The 22438-nt window shown below is 40.3% G+C and overlaps 3 protein-coding genes across 3 annotated transcripts; all 3 read right to left on the reverse strand.

The window, feature by feature from the left end:
- Nucleotides 1-93: 93 nt before the first annotated feature.
- LOC116159567 (collagenase 3-like) lies at nucleotides 94-1692 on the reverse strand. The gene has a single exon (XM_031472580.1). The coding sequence runs from the start codon at nucleotides 1690-1692 to the stop codon at nucleotides 94-96; it is 1599 nt and encodes a 532-aa protein (XP_031328440.1).
- Nucleotides 1693-8385: 6693 nt separating this feature from the next.
- Nucleotides 8386-12228, reverse strand: LOC116159574. Its single transcript, XM_031472588.1, has one exon. It carries the CDS (start codon nucleotides 12226-12228, stop codon nucleotides 8386-8388), a length of 3843 nt encoding a protein of 1280 aa, XP_031328448.1.
- A 5078-nt stretch (nucleotides 12229-17306) lies between these two features.
- Nucleotides 17307-18782, reverse strand: LOC116159584. Its single transcript, XM_031472598.1, has 4 exons — nucleotides 18774-18782; nucleotides 18086-18248; nucleotides 17678-18019; nucleotides 17307-17560 (listed from the first exon to the last, which is right to left on the reverse strand). Exons 1-4 carry the CDS (start codon nucleotides 18780-18782, stop codon nucleotides 17307-17309), a joined length of 768 nt encoding a protein of 255 aa, XP_031328458.1.
- Between the last annotated feature and the right edge of the window lie 3656 nt (nucleotides 18783-22438).

Below are 22438 nucleotides of genomic sequence, written 5' to 3' on the forward strand. Positions count from 1 at the left end.
TTAACTAAAAAGCTGTACCTATGTTATTAATAAAACACCTTCATAAGTAAAATCATTCTTTTATTTTCTAATACACGTACGTTACAAGTTATGTTAATTACGTCTAGGTTGTAAATAAGGTTTAACATGCTTATCAAATTTAATGAGATTAGATAATACATCATAAAGCTGTTCTAGTAGCCCCTTATTAGCGCAATGAATCTTGAATAAAGATAAATCCAGGATTCCTGTTTGAGTCACCTGCTCCGAAAATTCACTATATTTATAAAATTTATTGTTGTTATCAATAAAGTAGAGATAACCATCAATATATTTAAACACGGATGTCAATTTGTTGGGGATGTAAGGAAATGTTTGACTGTATATCAATCGATTCTTCGGTTTATTATTGCAATCATCAAACTCGATCACTTCATTCGAGCCATGGTAAATAAGTGCGCGTCCAGAATAAGTGTTAAATGCAGCGTTCACTGCACCTGGGATCCCAAATCGATGATATGGCTGAGGCCATCCAGCTAGCAATTGTAAACTAGGGAACTGCACTATGTAAATTTTACCTCCGCTAAAGAATATAATGTCACTATTAGGTTTCTGATATATCGCGTCGAAACGTTCGAAAGATTTCGGAAGGAACGGCAGCCATTCGAATAAATTCTTCGCGGTCTCAATGTAATTACTACCTAAAGCTGATATCCACACCCAATGTTTGTAAAACATATAAATTCGTTTGTTTAAAATTAAAAAGTGTTCCACTTGAATTGCGCACAAATCGGGTGGTTCACTAGATGACACTTGTTTTTTCTTCGGAGTAGTATCAGCAGTGGTACTTGTAGTTTTCGTAGTAGTAGTAGTAGTAGAAGTAGTTGTGCCTTCTTCATTGGGATATAGCTTCCGTATACCTACGATATCATCAGCGCTCAAATCATGTTTACCGCGAGTTATATAGGGAAACATAATTGCATCTTCATCCTTCGAATGTTCTAATCCCAGTGCATGACCTATTTCATGAACTAAAACCGCATAGTAGCTAGTTGAATCTGCAGGCGGTATATTTGAATCCTCAAAGTACCATGCCTCACCCCAATCCATATGTATTTCTATCGGAGTCTGACTGCGTGTTGGAAAGTTGGCATGTGCTAGTTCGCCACCTCGACCGTCTAAGGTCCGTTGACATGTGGAATGGGGATTTAAATACATCGAATGATTGAGGTTTTGAAATGTTATTAATATATCATATCCAGAAGTTTTATACGCAAATTTTAAATTTGCATATCTTCCCCAAGTTTGGAAAGCTTCTTTAGTGCGGGCTAGCGCGCGATAATCACTATATGCAAGATAATAATATATTGTTTTCTTTTCCCATTTATAGGGTGCTACCGAATAGGAGCTCAAAATATCTTCGTTTCCGCATCTAGGTCTCATTATAAACGCAAAAGTGTCATCATAGAATTCTTCATCCGTAGGTAGCTTGTAATATTCTTGAAATTCTTTTAAGGCTTTCTTGACAGAAGGTTTAAACTCTGCATGTGATGCACCTTCCGAAACTTTTGACATGTATCCGTATTTGGATAGGAAATTATTCGCAATACTTAAATTAATATTTTCTTCATCACCGTCATTATCATCACTATTATTCAAACTCACACTAAAGATGCAGATTGCTGCTGCAAAAACTATGCTAACAGCCTTCATGACTGTAAAACGCATACTGATGTGAAATGCACGATGCAATAAAATTAATATAGCGCCTTGATTTCCAAATATAATCTTTATTTAAGAAATACATAAAGTACATTAAATCTTGCGTACAATACTAGTGAAGGGTTCATATTCAATTAACACATCATGCAAAATTACGCAATAAGCGATAGTTTCATCCGGAAATGCCGACGATGCCTCAACTTCCACCTTTAAATCAACCACCACATTGTGAACGCTTTCGTTTTGTCTCGTACAATTTATAATGAAGATCGTTTGGTTTTCAAATTCTTTATAACTTAGAAGAGAGCCCTCGTGCTCCGAACCGTAGTATTGAGATCGAAAGTTTAAATACTCTTCATAGGCATCCACATATTTGTTATCGGTGAATGCTAGATTTTGTTGCTCATACGGATATCTTCGATTGTTAATGTTCGCCTTTATACTTGAAATACTCAAGTGATTAAATTTCGATGCATTCTCTTCTTTCCGGTTTCGTTTCTTTGTTTGGAATGCGATTAGTAGCCATTGGGGGCGCTGGAAACCGGTACTGCTTTTTACCGACCAAACTAACGACCTTGTGGTGGGTAAAGTGGGGTATATGTATAAGTCGCGCGCATGAAACGCCACCTGTATTGGAGAATTCTTGTTAATCTTCGAATAGATGGCCAGTTTCATAGCATCGTTTGGAATAACGTACGGAACTTTCCATGTTACCTTCGTAAGATTAATCTTAACTTCAGTTTCACCTTTATAGCAATCTGTATCGGTCTTGGAACGAATTAAAACGAGCTCTTGTCGTATGTTAACCAACGGTTTCTTATATCCTTCAGCAAATCCTAGCACATGCTTAAGCGGTATGGAAGCACAGAAAGCTGTCTTTGTGGTGTTTAGTATCTGCGGAGAATTTTCGGCACTCCATCCTGCATGCGATAAGCATCTACTCTGATCCGTTGTATAAGAGCAAAACCCCTTAATCGTACTGTTTATCCCTGGTAATCGAACAATTTCTATCACCTGATCACCTAGTATAAATCGGATTTCTTCAAAGAGGAAAAGCGGTGCGTTGTTAGTAAAATCGTAATTTTTATTTGGCGTCGTTGGAGTAAGCGTTCCTTCCAAGTATATAACGCTATCATAGGTGGCGGTAATGAGATCTGCCTTCTGTATTACAAGACTAATTTCGTCAGAGTTACCATATGCATTGGTCGTGTAGGGGTGGTAAGTACGTCGATCACATTCAATAATCATATCTTCATACTTTACGCCGGTGAAGAGGTTTTTTAAAGCTTCTTCCATGTCTACGGAGCACTTTATAACCGAGTTGTTGTAAAAACTGTATATCGCTTTCTGTTAAGTAGCCGTAATCGCTAGTGTCCTTGTTAGCGGACGAAATATGACTGAGCGAAGAACCCTTCTTACAAAAAATTTGAAGACCCATACTTTTTTAGTTCCAATCGAATAGTTACTCTCTCCTCACCAAAATTTACTAGTTGTCCGTCTTGATCGACCAACCGCAAGGTTATGTTATCTATCTGATGCACGAGCACAGGTAAATAGATTATGGTGGCAGGCTCTTTCACCAACTTATATCCAGGCTCAACGTGGACATCAAATTCAAAAATGGTATGAGATAGCGCGTTGTTTCTGTATGCTCCACCGGTTACATTACACTCCACATGTATATTGGTGGCGTTGACGATTTGAACATCTAGATCGGATTCGTGAATTTTACCGCCCCCTTTATATAATTTAGGAGAAAATCCGAGCATGCGCCCAATAGAATCAGGCCGAGAAAAGTCCACGTTGTAAATGGTCTTCATTTCACACTTTAACGTATTATTATTGGGCCTTAGTATAAAGTCCAACGAATTGTTAGGTTCGTTGATGTGTTTCTGTAAAATTCTGTTAATCTCTTCAATTTCGTACGCGCCGCTTGGAATGGTGATCTCTTTGTGGATGCCGTCATTGATTCCCCCATAGTAAAACTTGTTGTTACCTTCAAATATATTTTGAATTGAATTACATCCGTAGAAACCAACTAATCCCAATCCGTATTGATAATTACGATCTAGTTCGATCGGAGGAAAGTAGGTGCTGGTGAGAACGTTGCCCACACCTGTCAAGGTGAACGTCTGCGACATGACTACAAGGGAAGTGAAACAAAAGAACGTTTTATGAAATTATTTATTATATAGAAAGTTTAAACATAAATGACCACATATTAATGTATTGTATGCTTGTTCTCTATCATAATTATAAGTAATTGCGCATCCTCTTAAGTATCTAACTACTTCGAGTGGAGGCGACAAGTTTCCGAAGCTGTCGTAGTACACTACCTTATTACCTCGTTTCTTGTAAGCAACCCAATGAGTTCCTTTTCCTTTATTGTCATCGAGGTTTACGATAGCACATTCGTTTACATGAGGATTGTTTGGTAATGTATTGCGCATAAAAACTCCTCGAAAGAAGGGCACATCTTTAGCATACCTTAGTAGATCTAAGTCTGATAACGCTTTCCGAGGCAAGTCTATAAGTTTTTTGACGGATACGGCTTCAAATACAATGCAAAACCTTTTTTTCGAGGTTTAAGGTATAGCGAGCTTCCTTTTTTACCCAACGCTACAGCCTCCATTGAGGCATTATGACGTTGATTTTCCTCCAACTGCTTTTTAGCCGCCGATGCATCGTTTACGGCTTTAGCTATACCGCTAACCCCACCAGCTAATGCGCCTGCTGCCGATAGACCTGCGAATAGCGGTATCAAGAAGGGAAGGAATCCGCCAACTTTGGGTATCGGTATAACTCGAGGCACCCGCACTTTTTTCTTACCACCCACAACTTTAACCGCTTTTTTAGCTGCCGCCAAACTTATGTTTATCAGTTTCTTAATATTCGTATCCTTAATATCGTTTATCGCATTTCGAGCTACCGATAAAACTCCTCCTCTAAACGAGCAAGTTTTCTTTTTGATCTTCCTCTTGACGTTCATCTTGAATTTTGTTCCCATTCCCAACTTCCGTTTGGCCTTCATAGCGCCCGCAACGGCTAACGCAGCAGCTTTCTCTCCGAAACTTGAGTCGCTTGCTTTTACGCGATTCCAAGCTTGCGTTTGAAGTTCTTTATCGGCTCGATGGCGGTTCTCAACGTCTTTGAATTTACCGTACGAAATGTCGTGTTGTTTGCATGCAGCATCCAACGGATTTATTCCGGGATCACCACGAGTCAAGCGTTGCTGTAATTTGGTTCCGGGTCCACAATACTGATATCCGGGAATATGAAGTTCTACTGGCAATTTATTTATCAAACTGTTTACAAATCCCCTTCCTAAACGACGGTCAGCCATCTACTGATCAGTATCATTCAAGACACCAAATAATAATGAAGTTTACTATACAACCTCAGCAGTTTAGTGTTGACAATCATGATATTTTGGAATCTAAAGTGATGGGAAAACATGGACCTCTACTTCCGGCATCAATTAGAGCTGTAATTTGCGGTCCATCAGCATGCGGCAAAACAAACCTTATGATAAGTTTATTAGAAGAGCCGCATGGATTAAAGTTTGAAAACGTTTATGTATATTCAAAGTCGTTGGAACAATCAAAATATAAATATTTGGAGCAAGTACTTGAACCTATAAGAGGTATTAGGTACAATGCATTTAGTGATAAATCTGATGTAATAGCTCCCGAAGAGATACCTAAAAATTCAATAATGATCTTTGATGACGTGGCATGTTTCAATCAAGATATAATTCGAGATTATTTCAGCAGAGGGCGTCATTCTGGAGCGGACTCATTTTATCTTTGTCAAACTTATTCAAAGATCCCAAAACAGTTAATTAGGGATAATGTTAACGTTATTGTTCTATTTAAACAAGATTGCATAAACTTAAAACATGTGTACGATGAGCATGTAGGCACCGACATGTCATTCGATCAATTTAAGTTAATGTGTTCAACGTGTTGGCAGCATACATACAATTTTGTGTGCATCGTAAAAGACTTTGATTATGGAAGATATCGGAGAGGATTCGATTGTTACATTACATTATAACCGCTCCAACCGCTATTCGAACCGCTATTTGAACCGATCCAACCGCTATTTGAACCGATCCAACCGCTATGCGAACAAGCCCAAGAGGTACTATAAGTGACTTTTAACAATAATTGCTTAGTTTATTACGTGAAGTCGGCAAAGATGAACGTAAAAGAGCAGTCTATTAAACGAAAATTAACTAAAACACGAAATGATATAACACGCAAGCTTGCAGCGCTAAAAAGAGGCGAAATGGAGACTCTTAGACTGGTGCAAGAAACTTATAAACCTATAGTAGAGCCATTGAAGGCAATAGCTAAACGTGAACCGCACAAGTATGAAATGTTGACAAAGGCTGAAAATGAAATTAAATATGAATCAACACCAAAGCATGAAGTAAAACGCATTGAAAATACTCCAACAACGATTCGTAAACGACACCGGTTCATTAAAACTGGAGATATTAGTGAAATAGGTGTCAATGATGATGATAATGATGATGATGATCATCATGATAACAATGACGATGAAACGGACGATACTACTAAATCGATGAATAACTTATCGCATCTGCAAGATACTCAGAACGAAGCTCAAGAATTTTTGATGCAATACAACCGTTTGCCACGTCAATATATTGAACGGATGATTAAGGATGTAAAGGGTGACATTGATAACACATATGGTCTTCGATACGATGCCACGTACAATCAGTGGGCTATTGGCAACTCTAAAGTAGATTTTGATGGGCCAGATTTAGCAATTAATGGTAAAAAATATACTGGTACTCCAGGGTTATACGAATTGCTTGTGTTAAAAAAACCTGACAATTATTCCTTTAGAGAGGGACAGGTGTATAAAGATATTTTACTCGATACTAATGCATATAGAAAAAACTATGTTCCCGGTCATCAAATTATGGGTACTAAGTCACACAAATATCGTCGCATTATTAAACCATTGCTTATGGAACATTTCGGAACCGGCATGAAAGAGGTAAACGATAAGGCTAAGGAATACGTATACTGGAACACTCCTCATGAACTAGTTGAACGGCTTAGATTACTACATGCATCCCAATCAGCGGGTCACACTGGTCACAACAATGAAATTTTAAATATTGAGGAGGAACTTCGCGAAGAAGGTATAATAGCTTAGTCTGAAAATGAGTGTTGACAAGTTTGGACGTCACTCGACTTCGAGAAATAAAACCTTCGATGAGGGCGATAGCGCTCCGAAATTGAGTCTAACCGCAGACGGTGATTATAATATGCAAAACAAAAGAATTTGTAACGTTATCGATCCACATCGAGATGATGATGTCGCAACCAAGCAATATGTGGATAGGTGCATTAGTGAACTGAGTGCTAAGCACATAATGAATCGATATAATATGGAAGGTAATCGTTTAAGACAGGTTGCCGATCCGGTGGAAGATGATGAAAATTTTGAATGGACATAAGAACTATCTGGAGGCGCTCGAAAAGGAAATAGGCAAAAAATCTTCAATTTGACGAAAGGCAAATGGACTCCGGTGAGAGAGCAGAATATTTGGAGAAAAAACGCCTTTATGATATCCAAATGAAAACTGTCGTTGAACCGTACCTACCAGTTTCCGATTAGTTTGTGAGTTTATTGTAAGATGTCAAAGCTTGAGGTTGTCGAAGAACTACATAAACCGGCTCGTAAAAATTTTCTTCGAAAACGAACCATCATCAAACATTTTGATGATTTGTGGCAATCGGACTTGGCTGAATTTAAGCAATATTCTAAAAAGAATCAAGGCTATAAATATGTGCTAGTTGTAATAGACTGTTATTCAAAATATCTATGGACGTATTCTTTAAAATCAAAAAATGCTGGCGAGGTGTGTAAAGGCATGGCAGCCATCTTGAACGAGGGAAGAGTTCCTGTCAATCTGCAAACCGATCAAGGAAAGGAATTTTATAATAAGGATTTCGAAAAATTAATGAAGAAACATTTGATAAATCATTACTCTACTTACAGTGTGAAAAAAGCAGCTATTGCCGAAAGAGTGATAAGAACAATAAAAAATGCACTTTATAAAATATTTAGTCTTAGAGGTAAATACAAGTGGATAGATGTGTTACCGGAAGTGACCTCCAATTACAACAACACCAAACATTCAACAATTAAAATGAAACCAAAAGATGTAACGGCTAAAACATATCTACCGATGTTTCACAATCTAAAGTTAATGGGATCAGTTAAATTCAAAGTTGGTGACATTGTGAGGATCTCCAAGTACAAATCTGTTTTTGCAAAAGGCTATACTCCAAACTATTCGCCGGAATTATTTAAAATTGTTAAAATAAAGGTTGGGAACCCTGTTACATACCTATTAGAAGATTTGCTGGGTAAACAAATCATGGGTCAATTCTACGCGGAAGAATTGCAGAAAACAGCTCATCAGGATGTTTTTCTAGTGGAAAAAATTTTGCGACGTAAAGCAAACAAACTCTACGTTCGATGGCTTGGCATGGATAAAGCACATGACTCTTGGATCAATAAATCAGATTTTGTATAACTTGTAATTTTATTCTTTACTAATATTAATCTAATAAATGCAAAATATTTAATTGACATATAATTAAGTTAATTACAATTCTAATTAAATATAAATATCTATCCTAACTCCATATTAGCAGGGATATTACAATGACCCCAAGGTAGCGTATCAATTGCGTTTGATAACTCGTACCTTTTGTCATCATGGTTGTACAGTGCTCTTTTAGTTTGTTGCACACTGTACACCTGATGATTTCTTGATAATATGCTGCTTTGGGCTATCTCCTTAGTAGTATCCCTGCTCTTTAGACATTTTAAATAATCATCGAAAGTTATCCTATTATTTACAACACTACTTTTAACTCCTTTTAATTTCTTAATTACTTTATTCTTATGATAATCGTTAACGCCATCTTTATTCCAAACCTTAAAACTATACATTTTCGATGCCAAAGCCACCCACTCGGTTACAATTTGACCGCCCATTTCATCCTTCATTAAACCAAGCACCATGGCATTGCGAATCGGAATGTTATATTCGTTGTTTACGGGGAAAGAGGAAGTGTCAAATCGATCGATATTATTTCGGATTAGATCGTAAACGTTATCGCATATTAACTCATACACCAGACTATCGGTATCCATGTACAAGACTTTCATGTGTTCATCGCTAAACTGATGTTGCATGAAATTATAATGAAAGTCGTACATTTGAGTCTTAGAAATATCGAGAATGGCCATCCCCACATACATTGGTTTATTCATCATAATTTCAGTTTTGCGCAACTCTATAGCCATCAACTCTTCGTCAAAAATCTCCCTACTATGGAAATTGGGTTGTGAAATATAAAAATTGGCTCCGTACCTACCGCTCCATCGAGTAACGAGTTTTATTGCCCGATGGTTTCTCACATTCTCCATGGTTTTTCCAAAATTTGCGTTATTTAGCAACTTGTACAAATTTTTCTCGAACGGATTAGTGGCTTGCGCACGCAACCTTGCATTTAAATCTATATACGGCTTAAGCCAACGAGATTGGTTGAAGCGTATCGCTCGATGAACTTTTTCAAGCGTAAGTCCTGCCTGAAGACATTGTTTTAAATTACGGTAATGAATAACGTATTTAAACTTAGATGTCAGGGTTGCGAGCAACTTCTTGTGTTTACCGCCAGGAGGCTTACCGTGTTCAACGCAAAATGGAATATGCTTATGACGATCATGCAAATACTGCGGATACGCTAGATCCACCTCTAATATTAAACCTTCATTCGCATCGTCACAGAGATTTGTTATCAGTTCTGGAGTTAAAGACCTTATTTTCTCTTCGGTAAGCCATTGAAAGTTATTCTGAGGTAAACACTGACTTTGCGCCCAACCATATAAATTAACCATATCCGTGTATAGAATATGAGAGGACGGCTTGTTAGGATCATAGTTTTTCATATACTTGTTGTTTGCTTTACTATATTTCGTGCAGCACTGAGTTATTCCGCCTCTTATTCCCTTTTCTACGAACAATACCATATCGATATCAGATAAGAGATCTAGTTTTACCTTTGTATAGTTGAGCATGCATTGCCACGTGTAACCTGGTGCGGTAAAGAAAAACGCGGGTTCTAGTTTATGCGTTGTTATGCATTTCTCTCTAAAATTGGTGAAGACGTCGGCGAGCAGAAGTACATCGCTCGTTAGATAAAGGTCGCTATATTGACCCAAATTTTGAATGTTAAATTCACGCCAAACGTTTCTAGCATGGGAATATTGCTGATCCGAAATGTCAAATTGCGTTAATCTGCTATAAAATTTGCTTTTTTCGGGAAGCGATGATTCCTCGAATTTCGCCCAATCATCCATGTATTCGTACGGAAACACACCTTTTTTAGTTAATAACTTTAACTGCTTATCGTTTAAATGGCTTAACGTAGAGCGTAAAATTTTAAAATCGTCAAATTTTAAATATGATGCCAATTTGTCTAATGACGAATCCATAAAGCGAAACGAATCTACAAATCTGAATTGCACTGTAGTGTCCTTCATGTGCTTAGTGAATGAGATGTAGCGCTCTTTGTTTTTGGGCAAAAGTGTAACTTTACCGGGAATAGCTTGTGCAATGTTTTTAATAATAAAATGACTATCGTAACCGCTGAAATTGTGGAAGAATATTGGAATCATGTGAGGGGCCTTATAACGAAGATTGCAAGCCTGATGGGCACTAGATCGAAATCGACCTGTAAAGTGACAATGATCGCGAACTTTGACCTCCCCCTCCAGTATCGGTCCTTCGCAAATGTGACAATGAGTGCTTGCATTATACGCGAGCATTTGCGTATCACTCAGCGGTTCCATTGGCATGGGCGTATCGAAATATCGTTGCAAATTATTCGCAATTTCCGTTAGTTCACGGGTGAACCAATTAATACATTCCTCTCCCCTCTTCAAGCGAAATCTCGACAAAGAGTTGTCAAAGGTACAATGAAGATAATATGCGATGCTACACACGTCATGTTTTTTATATTTAAACGTTATACGCGTTTCGTCATCTTGAAAATCGCGTACCATACACTCCAAGTCGCAATACATGATGAAAGGGGCGGTTTGTTTGAATTCATAATTTTTGAAATGAACCGTAGTGCCTGGTTTCGGCGTATTTAATTTACAATAATTCAGTTCCCTACAAACTAACGTATGATTGTTCAGTTTTGCAGTAGAATTAAAGTAGTGGAGACATCTATCACAAATATGCAGTTTATTGTTTTTCCTCGTTAACTGTGAATGCACCAATCTGGATAAATTTTTGATCCAACAAAAATGGAATTTGACTGCTTCATCTGCACGGTCATCAACGTTAACACTCTCATGATCATTATTTTCAATTTCGTAATCATTCTGAATCATTAATAAATTTACATGTTGATCTTTTTTACTGTCAGATAAATATAATGGAACGGTGACGTAATTGTACACCGATTTTCGAATAAGCCCATATATATTAACGGATAAATTTGGATTTTGATTCTCAAATTTAGGTAGTTGGTCTAGAGACATTGGAAAATTAATATCTTGAAAATTTAATATTTGTGCGTAATAAGCATAGGATGAAACGCGATCGGAATTTCGGGTAACGGGGTAAAGAGCGGAGGATAGCGCCCATCCGAAACATGCCTCATCGTTATTTTTAACATTGATGACCGCTAGTTTCGATTTAATTTCAATAGGCAAATCAATATAGGATGAAGCGTGTAATAAAGTTGCGATACTAATGTTCACAGCTAACGAGATAATTTTTGATAGTGCCCAACCACTTTCCTGCTCCTCGAATTTAAGCAAACGTTCCATTAGATAATCCGTCACATTAGTATTGAATAATTGTTTTAAATTTGCTTGTTCTAAATTACAACTTAAAATCTTAAAATTTTTCGTTATAAAGCTAAATTCTTTAGTTGGTAAATGATTATTATTGTCGCTAGTTAAAGATGGCTTCACGAATTCCGCGCAAAATTCAAAATTTACTTTTAATGGCTGATTATATCTACTAAAAATACTTCTAATCTTACTCGCAAATATCTTAAAACTATCGTTATAAAATGCTCCTAATGTTTTGTGCCCTAAATTAACAATAATCGCCGAACTCACCCTAGAGTTAAAGGCCGTAGCCAAATCCCTCCACTCGACTTTTCCTTGCTGAAGGTTGAGCGATGAACCGACCGGTGCTTCTATTTCTTGGTGCTGTAAGAGGCTCCTATAGCGCTCCAACTTCCCCGCAAGCGTAGCAAGATGTCTTTTCTCACCGACGGATAGAACTGCTGGGCCGCTACTTCCTAACATGGATTTTATTTGTTTGTTGTTTAAATCGATTATATCAATGAATTTTCCCACTTTAGAGTCATCAGAAGATGTGTAATTTTTATGAAAATTTTCAACCATTTTAACGGTCAACTCGATATTCTTTACCAAAGACATTTTCACTAAAAACAAGATTGTAAACTAACTGAAGAGAAGAATTTTCAAAGGAGTACCTGGTAATCGGTGGAATGCACAATCAAATAGAAATACGGCAATGATCGAGGCGCTACTTAAATACAGATCGTGCTGCCTTCATCACTACGTCACGCGCGCACGTGGCGTATGTTACAAAAGTACGTGAATAACAACTAAGTTTTATTACGAATGTAATTTTACAATGTTTATCATAACAGTTAATCAATCAATATGGAACATTCCTGTATAATTTCCTGTAATTCTATTTCACACCTTACATCGAAATATTTAAGCTCCTCAGCTAAAACAAATATATTGTTATACGTACAACTTGCTTCATGTGCTTTTGACAAAAGTAATCTTTCATCTTCGACCTCAAAATCTGCATACATATCTTGAATATAGCAATATATGTTATTAAATTCACTACATTTTCTTCTAAATAAAAAATAACTTTTATGAAGACTAAGAACCTTCTCTTTAAAGATATCAGTTTTGGTTTTAAGTGCTTTATGCTTGCATTTAAGTATCTCTATGTGATTTAGTAAAATATCTGGTAAAGACTTACATGGTAAATTATTATTTATTATTGCTTTTTGTGTTAAATTGTAAAGAGAAGGCACTTTGATCTCCTTTCGCTTATAACATAAGTCACTAAGTATATTATTAATAGAAACTAAATAGCGTCCCGAACTAAAAGTAACTGAAGCAACCATTATTTCAAAATCGTGATTCATGTTATCGACCCATTCAAAATTTGGATGTGGATGCATATTGCTAAAATTTAAAATATTTATTATTTAATAACATAATAAGAAGCATACATACCTATTGTTGCTATGCGTCAGTAAAAGATATTTTCAACAACTTATTCGGTTTCCCCACATCGACTTCACCTTCAAAAACTAAAGCGAATTTCCAAATAGATGCTGCAAATTCCGTGATTTTTTCGTCTGACAACGATCTTGAATAACGCTCGGGTAGAAAAATACTGTTATCTTCTGTTTCAACTACAATTTTTCTACCAAATTTACTAGTTTGGACTGATTTAATACTATATAGCTTGTATTTTTTACCAATTATCATATCCTTAATTTTTAAAATTGGTTTAAATTCACATTTTCCCAATGAAGTTAATTCCTTTAAGAGCTGATCCATGTTATTTGATTTTGTTATAAAGTATTGCTTTTGCCTAATAAGATTTCGCAAATTAATTTAGTAACATTACTTATATAAGAATTACTTACCAATTTGTTGTTTAGATATTAACTACCTCTAAAGATGAAGATTGCTGGTTATTTATACTACAATTTTCTCCTGAAAAATAACTTTATCAGCATCGTCTGTGGTAATCAGCGTTTAAGCTACGCTCGCTTTTTTCGCAAAATGCGATAAAGTTTGCAAAAACGCTAAAATAAATAATTGCAATTTAGCAAGAATGCGAAAAAAGTGCAAAGGCAAACACCGTAATCTTTAACATTTAAAAATAACTTCAACCGCAAAAGACTAAAGCCCGCTTATGATATATTGCAAATATTGCATACCACCAAAGAGGTCACCTCATTAATTTATCTACTCGTAAACCACAAAATGGCCGACGGCAACCAGTAAACCACAAAATGGCCGACGGCAGCCATTACTCGTCTCTCATTGGACGTCTACAGTCACGGGACCCAAATACTAGCTCCTGATTAGTCTGACGTCACTTCCTGAGCCCGTACGTACCCAGCTACACTACTATAAGTGTTGCTGGGTTGTTCCTGACGATATTAGTAGATATAATTATTGTAAAAACTCAAGTCAGGCAATCCGAGCTTACAAACGTAGAATGAAGAAGACAAAAATTTGCTCAAAATATAAATTACTCAAAAATGTGAAGCAATGCCTTAGAAGGGCGAGGATGAGACATCGAAAGATCGCAAAAGAATTACAAGAAACAAAGCAGAAACTTGAGACAATTCAGGAAGCTGATATGTTAGAAAAAATATCGCATCTTCCGAACATGCCTTCTTCTCAAAAATTATTAATAAAAGCATGTATTCAAACGTGTAAATATAATAGAAAAACTTCTAGACGTTACATGTCCGATTGGTTACTGCTATGTTTACTTTTGCACATAAAAAATTCTGCCTCGTACAAATTTCTTAGAACTAATGATATTTTGCCCTTGCCTGCTGTCTCGACCATCAGAAAATATCTTTCAAGGGTAAAAATAAAATGCGGTATAGATGATGAATTTTTTAATGCTTTCAAAGCAAAAATGAGCGAGAAAAATGATTTTCAAAGGCACGGGATTTTGATTTTTGACGAGATGGCAGTTCGGCAATCCATAAAATTGAATGTTACAAACATGAAATTGATCGGGATCCAAGATTTTGGTGAAGAAAACCGTTAAAACGTCTGACAAACAAGCAGATCATGCTCTTATATTTATGTGGTCATCTTTGGCGGATAAATTTGACCAACCTGTCGCAGTCTATGCTGCCAAAGGGCCTACAAATGGTCTCTGTTTAATTAAATTAATATTAGAAATAATTAAGAGAATCGAAGCCGTAAATGTCAGAGTGCATGGTCTTGTTTGCGACGGAGCCACAACGAACAGGAAAATGTGGACTGAATTTGGTGTTAATGGCAAAATGAATTACACAGTGAACAAAATCATTCATCCTGTTGACGAATCTCGACATTTGCATTTCTTTTCTGATGTACCGCATTTGGTTAAATGTTTGAGAAACAGATTCCTAAAACCCCGAGTTCTGATTGTAAGTGTGCCTATACAAATTTTAATATTTTATCTTATATCTATTCTATTCTATCAGGGGAGCCTTTACAGGCAGCACTTAGGCTCATCAACGGCCCATTGTGCTAACCCCCTCTCTAAACAACCAAAGCTTAGAGCCCTTTCCCTTCAATGAAGGATAAGACCCTATTTAGCCTTAGTTTCCTCACCTCCCTCGGTTCCAAGTAACTGTCACCGAGGAGTTTATGTCTGTCCCTGATCAGAGCGTCACAGTAACAGACTACATGCTCGGTAGTTTCCTCTACCTCACCACAAAACCTGCACGCAGGGTCTTCCACAAGCCCAATATTGTGCAGGTGATAGTTGACCATCCAGTGTCCCGTGAAGACACCGACGATCTTCCTAATCTGACTTCTGTTTAGGTTTAGAAGCTTAGAAGACTCAGATTTGCCAAGAGGCCCTGTTAAAAAGGTCTTGGACTGTCTGAGTCCAGCTGCCTGTTGCCATTGAGCCTGGAATTGACTGGTCGCCCAGTTCTTAATCCTGACCCTTACAACTGAGGGAGCAATTCCAAGGGTGGGCTCAGGCCCGACAAGGACCCCACTACTGCCTTCGCGAGCCAACTCGTCCGCCCTTTCGTTGCCCCCTATTCCAGAGTGCCCCGGCACCCATATCAAGCTTACCCTATTAGACTCACCTAATCTATCTAGGGTTCGCCTACAGTCAAGCATCGTATTCGAGCGGACCCTGTCAGCTGACAGAGCCTTTAACGCCGCCTGACTATCACTACATATGTATATATGCTGGTTACGATAACCTCTACGGAGGTTTTCTTGCGCACAGGTCGTGATGGCTAGCACCTCTGCCTGAAACACAGTACTGTGCTGGCCAAGGGAGAGGCTGATGCCTACTCTCGGCCGGTCACCGTGTATACCCATGCCCGTTCCCTTTTCCGTTAGGGACCCATCGGTAAACCACACGAGCCCCTCAGGTTCGAGGAACGGACGATCTGGGTTCAGCCACTGCTCCCTGTTCGGGAGAATGACTTTATACCTCTTCGGTTCAAGTAGGGTAGCTCGAATCACGTCCCTTCTTGCGAGGAAGGGGTCGGACCTAAGAGTTTCCTCCCAGATCCGCCCGTGTCCGAGACTGCCTCTATCCTTCCACTCACCCCAATCATTTAGTCTTATGGAAGCCCTCCGGGCCTCGGCCTCTACCGATAAGTGTAGAGGTTCAAGTCCCAGAAGAGCCTCCACAGCCAACGTTGGCGTGGTTTTCATGGCTCCAGTGATTCCCAAACAAGCGAGTCGCTGTACCTTACTCAGCTGCTTCTTGTATGTTACCCTGCGCGTTGCAGGCCACCATACAAGTGCGCCGTACAATATTATCGGCCTTATCACCGAAGTGTAAAGCCAATATACTAGTCGAGGATTTAATCCCCATGTGCAGCCGAAAGCTCTCCTGCATGCCCATAGACATGCAGTGGCCTTCTTGCTAATTCGCTCAATGTGCCCTTTCCAGGACAGACGGGAGTCTATAGTGACCCCCAAATATTTAACTGACCTGGTCAGACACAATTGGCGTCCTCGAAGGATGAGACCGTCAAGGTCCACATTCCGTCTCCTCGTAAATGGAACAATTTCGGTCTTTTCCGGGTTGACAGAGAGACCGTGGCTACTGCACCATCTATCCACCTGTCCAAGAGCCCTCTGCATGAGCTCTTTTACGGTGCTCGGAAACTTCCCCACAATGACAATTGCGAGGTCGTCTGCGTATCCCTGTGTATACGCTCCATCCTCGTTTAGTGTACGAAGGAGCCCGTCTATCACCAGGCACCACAGTAGTGGAGACAGTACTCCACCCTGCGGACATCCTCTAGTGACCGATGAGCTCATCTCCGTAGTTCCGATCGAGGTTATGATGACCCTGCCTCCAAGCATGGCCCGGATCCATCTTACGATTGACCCGTCAATGCCAAAGCTTTCAGCAGCCTCACTAATGGAATCGAACGTGGTGTTGTTAAACGCACCTTCGATGTCCAAAAAGGCTCCCAGAGCTACCCCTCCAGCAGACATTCCCCTCTCCAGTCTACACACGAGACTGTGAAGAGCCGTCTCCGTGGACATGCCAGCTCTGTAAGCGTGTTGAAACGGGTGTAGTGGTCTAAGGACCAGCGCCCCGTTTCTTATGTATGCATCCACCAGTTTTTCTACCGCTTTTAAAAGAAACGATGATAGACTGATGGGCCTATAATCCTTTGCTGTGTCGTACTTAGTACGACCCGGCTTAGGTAAATACACAACTCTGACCCTTCTCCAGCTTATGGGATGTACCCCAAAGCCACAGAGGCCCTAAAGAGGTGCAACAAGTGCAGAAGTAATGGTTCCAGGCCCTTTTGCAAAAGAGCCGGAAATATCCCATCAGGTCCTGCGCTCTTAAATGGGCTAAACGTATTGATAGCCCATCTCAAGGATCCCTCGGTAACAACCCCGGCAGCTACTCTCCAGTCGATCGGCCTTGCACCGACCCGGGTAGCACCTTCTGGCGGTTCCGAAGTTACATAGTCTCCAGAGCCTGGAAAGTGTGTTTCCAGGAGACATGTGAGGGCCTCACCCGCGTTAGATGTAAATCTGCCGCATGGAAGCCTCAGCGTCCCCACTTTTTGCCCTGGATCTTTCAAAAGGATCTTACGAAGTTTTTGAACTTCGGGAAGCCCTTCCATGTTGCCACAGAAAGTCCTCCACGATCCCCGTTTAGACCGTCGAATGTGGTCTTTATACCTGCGCTGTGCGAGTTTGTGATCCTCCCAGTCCGCAGGTAACTTAGTACGCATGGCCCTGTTAAAGAGCCTTCGAACCTCTTTACGAACTTTTTCAAGGTCCGAGTTCCACCAAGGTGTTCTCTTCATTCCCCGAACAGTTCGCAGCTTGCAGCTGTCTTCAAACGACGCCGTTATAGCGTCGCTTATCATTGCCGCCGCCTCTTCCACCTGCCCTGCTTTCCGGCAGAGCAAAGGTGGTTTATCCAACCGTTCTGTCAGTTTTTCAACATAGCAGTCCCAGTTGGTGGTTCGGGGATTCCGAAACCTACAGGGCCCACCATTGAATGACAGGTTTAGTTGGAAAAGAATGTGCCTGTGATCCGAAAGAGACGGTTCATCAGACACTCTCCAGTTTGAGATCATGTGAGCTATAGAGAAAGAGCCCAACGTTAGATCAATGACCTCCTGCCTCCGCGACGTAACGAAGGTGGGGGTTTCTCCCTGATTTAAAACATTCAAATCAGTTGTCTGCAAGTACTCCAGAATGTGTTCGCCCCTCGAGTTCGTGTCCGTGCTGCCCCACACAACGTGATGTGCATTTGCATCACAGCCAACTACAAGAGGGAGCCTTTCACTCCGACAGTGCTCTATCAACTCAGCTAGCTCCCTGGGAGGTGGAGCTTCTTCCGAGTCATATGGTAGATACGCTGAGCAGACTACTAATTGCCTGCTCCGTCCCTTTCCATCTTTCAGCTGAAGTCTTAGAGCCACAAGATCCCTAAAACAGAAATCAGCCATTAAATAAGACTCGATGCGTCTGTCGACATATATGCAAGTCCTGGTACTCAGTTGACTGTCCCTCTTATAATAAAGTGAGCCCTCAACCTGACTTAAGCCTCTTACTCGTCCCTTGTAAACCCAAGGTTCTTGTATGAGGCAAACGCCTGTCTGCCTTACAGAAAGTTGGCGGCCTATTAAGCAGGTCGCCCCCTTACTGTGTTGCAAATTGCTCTGTAAGAAGGTTACCTTGTCCATCACCGATGTACTTAGGCTCCCCCCTCCTCTAAAGATGCCGACGGCTCTGACCCCATCTCGGAGCCAAGGACCGCCACACGAGCCAACAGCTCGTCGACATCTTGTTCGACCTGCGAGGGCGCCAATTCTAATTCCAACGCCTCGAGGTCTCCACCTAAGGGTTGGACCCCCTCCATTGCAGCGGAACTGGGTCCCGCTGCTCCGGCGGAGCCCTCTCCCTTTGCTTGCGCAGCCGGAGCACTCGCCTTCGTCACGAAAGTGACGTGGGAGACCCCCGCGTGCGCCTTAAGGTTCTGCCGCTGGAGTGCCCTGTAGGATGCCTCATCCACACCAAATGCGAGAAGCACCCTACCAGGCTCCTCCCTGCGAAAGAACGTCCTCCATAAGTTCGTCCTGAGCCCAGGATTTTGCCTATGGAGGCGCTTTAAAATGATGGCCGTGTCATCCGGGAGCCCGTGCAACACTGCCATCACCTTTACCACCTTTGGGACGTGCCTCTGTACTTTCAGAGACGCACCTTCCCAAGGCTTGATTAGAGAGACGGTCCTCTCCAGCCAGTCCAGAGTCCACTGGTCCTCGCACTCAGCCACAACGACCCCATGCGAGTTCCAGCGGAACCCGGCCAGCCTCGGAAAAGGCCCGACCTCCAAGTCGTCTACAGCCACATTTAGTGCAGCCATAATGCACCTCGACTGAGCCTCAGTGAGGTCCACCTCCGGGTACGACACCGGTAGGATAGCCACCTTGAGGCCCGCCGCAGCGACTTGCCCATAGGTCCGCGGTGCACCCGTGGGTGCCCCAGGACCTTTGGACTTCTTTTGAGGTTGCACCGAGCCAGACCCTGGAGTGCTACCCTCCGATCTGAGACGCTTGGTCCCAGACGTCGGTTCGCCTTCCTGAGCCACCGACCCAGCCGCAACCTTCGATTTTAGCACCTGACCCGGGGTTTTACCCTCGAGCCGCCGCTTCCTGGCCAACGCCTTTTGCGCCCCCGTCCTGTTCTTCTTACGGGACGGAGCTGGTCCAGGTCCTTGGGTGGAGCCCTGCTTTGGGGCTGTCCCCTCTTTCGAGGAGCCTGCCCCTACACAGGACCCCTGTTGTGGCCCTGGTTCATTGGTCCCCCCTGACGAGGAGCCCTGTAAAGGAAAATTATGTTTTTGTTTTGTATCCATATTGTTCCCACGAGTAATGCGGAAGAGCGGTATCACCTGCGCAGAGCCGCTTGCGCAGGGCTTGGCTACAATACCACTCGGAGGTCGCCCGGTATCCGAGGGGCACCGTTATCGACACTGCACCCCAGTGTCACGCAGTCCTCAGCACGGTAGCTAACACCTTGACTTGGGAGGTTGGTCCGCGGTAGCGACCTTCGTTGCTGCCAGTCTGGGTTTCAGCCCCGACGAGCAACTTATAATCGCTACTACCCACACAGAGACACTTGTCACCTTACGATCATTCAGGGCTTGCGTGGGCGTTCCCCTATCCGCCACCTGGGGACGCGCCCGATGGGTGCCTAACCGCACGGGTTATCTTATATCAATAATAATACTGTAGACGCCTGATGGTACTGCTGATTGGGGACATTATGAAACGTTAGTTGCGTGGGATATGAATTTACCCCATAATCTACGGGTATGCCCGAAATTGACCACCATGCACACTCGACCTAATAATTTTATGAAAATGCGAGTTAAAATAGCTACACAAGTAAGCATTTTTATATGTCCAGAAAATTAAACAGTATCGACAAAATGTTTTAGATTTTTAGCAACTCTACAGTAGCCGGAATACAGCATTATCAGAAAACCAGTAAATTATTAGAAAACGCTAATGGAACTATTTTGTTCACAAAAAGATTTAACGATCTTTTTGATACTATGAACAGGAGACGCTCTTATGAAGGTATTCGGTTGGGGAGTGCAGATTTTCAGGTATTACAAGATGACTATTATTATTATGGTCGGTGTTTCTTGTGAGAACTCAGGTCTAGCCTGGTTAACTAATCGCACGGATTAAAATCAAGTAACGATTAGTATCTGTGTCTGTGTCTGGTGAAGTTATGTAGGGTTCTAAAGAAAAATAAAATAAATATTCGCACACTCACATTGGAAATCTAGGGATAGTATGTAATTCATACTTACCAACATAGCTATTAATGGCCACAATAGTCAACGCTATCAGGAAAGAAGAAAACAAAACAAAAATATCATTATAATTTTATTATATTATATTATTATTATTATTATCCGTCACTTTGAAGGTATTACAAGACAATTTAAATTTCTTGAATTTTTGGGAAGGAATGCTTCTGGATGGCGCTATTACAGAAACTCAGTTCTTAACTAGATCTACCGGTGAAGGCTTTAGGGCTTCAATCTTATCAACCATAGATTTGAGCAACTATTTATTGTCTCAGTGCAACTTTAAATACGTACTCACTAGTAAACTTAAACAGGATCCACTAGAGGTACTATGATATGCATGTTTCTTTTTGATCTTTAAAGGACTAGAATATATTTTTATTTTTTCCTTGCCAATTTTCGGTGTACCTTGGAGTATATGCAGATTTACGATATTAATTTCATACCAAATAAATTACTAATTTGTCATCACAGTGAATAATAATATTCACCGTCCTTATCACTTTCATATCGTAGAAAAGAGTACACTACTCTAGGGTCACCGTGGCTAGGGTGTAGCCTCAGATGCATGTAGTTTTTTACATTTCTGTTTTGTTAGCACGGATTATTCTCCTTGGCTTGTAGAAAACCTTTGGGCATGTTAAAATGTTATCTAATGCATGTCGTAATTCAATTGTAAATGCTCACGCTTCGTAATTCATCTACTTTTATACACTTTCAGAGATTCTTTGGATTGATAAGACAAGCTGGATGTTCAAATGACCATCCAACCTTCACAGATTTTCTGCAACTCTACCGGATGCTTTCAGTTTACAAGTTGCTTAAACCACCTGTTATGTATTTGGCGGGAGTGCGCGCGCGTTAAGAGAGTGGTGGGTGTGCTTAGATATGCTAGTGTTAGTTCTTGCTTAGATATGGTAGTAGAATGTAGTCTGTTACAATAAAGTCGAGCTAGAGTAGTTGAAGCAAATACCTTAATATATTAATACAGGAAACTCGCTACTATTTGCATTTGCGTACGTGTGACACGTGAATGAGCGCCATCTTTACGGCGCGGTGTGCAATGACTAATGAATAAGAAGAGAATTATTTATATTCCCAAGAGTATTTAACATCATAGGGGTATGATATTATCAAATACCATCATATTATCAGTTTATCCATAAGAATTTTGCAAAATAATCTGTAAAAAATAATAAATACCCTAAAAAAAGCGAGTTAATATTCATCTGCTCATTTCTGTAATGGTACCTTATGGTAGATAATTTCTTTGCCTTTTCAGGTTTCTAATAAGGTAAGGTGGGGTAAGTTTATTTGGAGGAAGTGAATAATGAAGAAATAATACGAAAACCATGCGAATACTAGAGGTTTCATTAAACTACTAAAGGAAGTCTCTCAGCTAACTTTTAGTGTAGCAGTACCTACAGTTAAATCTTTATTTTGCCTTAAGAGCTTATATATTTTGTAAACAACCTGTTTATGTTTTTAAAAGTCTTTCCTTTGTGTTCTTAAAAAGTT

The sequence above is a fragment of the Photinus pyralis genome, unplaced genomic scaffold, assembly GCF_008802855.1.
Source record: "Photinus pyralis isolate 1611_PpyrPB1 unplaced genomic scaffold, Ppyr1.3 Ppyr1.4_LG1, whole genome shotgun sequence".
Classification (NCBI taxonomy): Eukaryota; Metazoa; Arthropoda; class Insecta; order Coleoptera; family Lampyridae; genus Photinus; species Photinus pyralis.

Coding starts and splice junctions, on each gene's coding strand:
- LOC116159574 (XM_031472588.1), bottom strand. CDS start 12,228: ATGTCTTTGGTAAAGAATATCGAGTTGACCGTTAAAATGGTTGAAAAT.
- LOC116159567 (XM_031472580.1), bottom strand. CDS start 1,692: ATGAAGGCTGTTAGCATAGTTTTTGCAGCAGCAATCTGCATCTTTAGT.
- LOC116159584 (XM_031472598.1), bottom strand. Junction 18,020..18,085: donor ACTAAACCTGTCATTCAATG/GTGGGCCCTGTA, acceptor AAAAACTGACAG/AACGGTTGGATAAACCACCT. Junction 17,561..17,677: donor TCCCGAAGTTCAAAAACTTC/GTAAGATCCTTT, acceptor CACACTTTCCAG/GCTCTGGAGACTATGTAACT.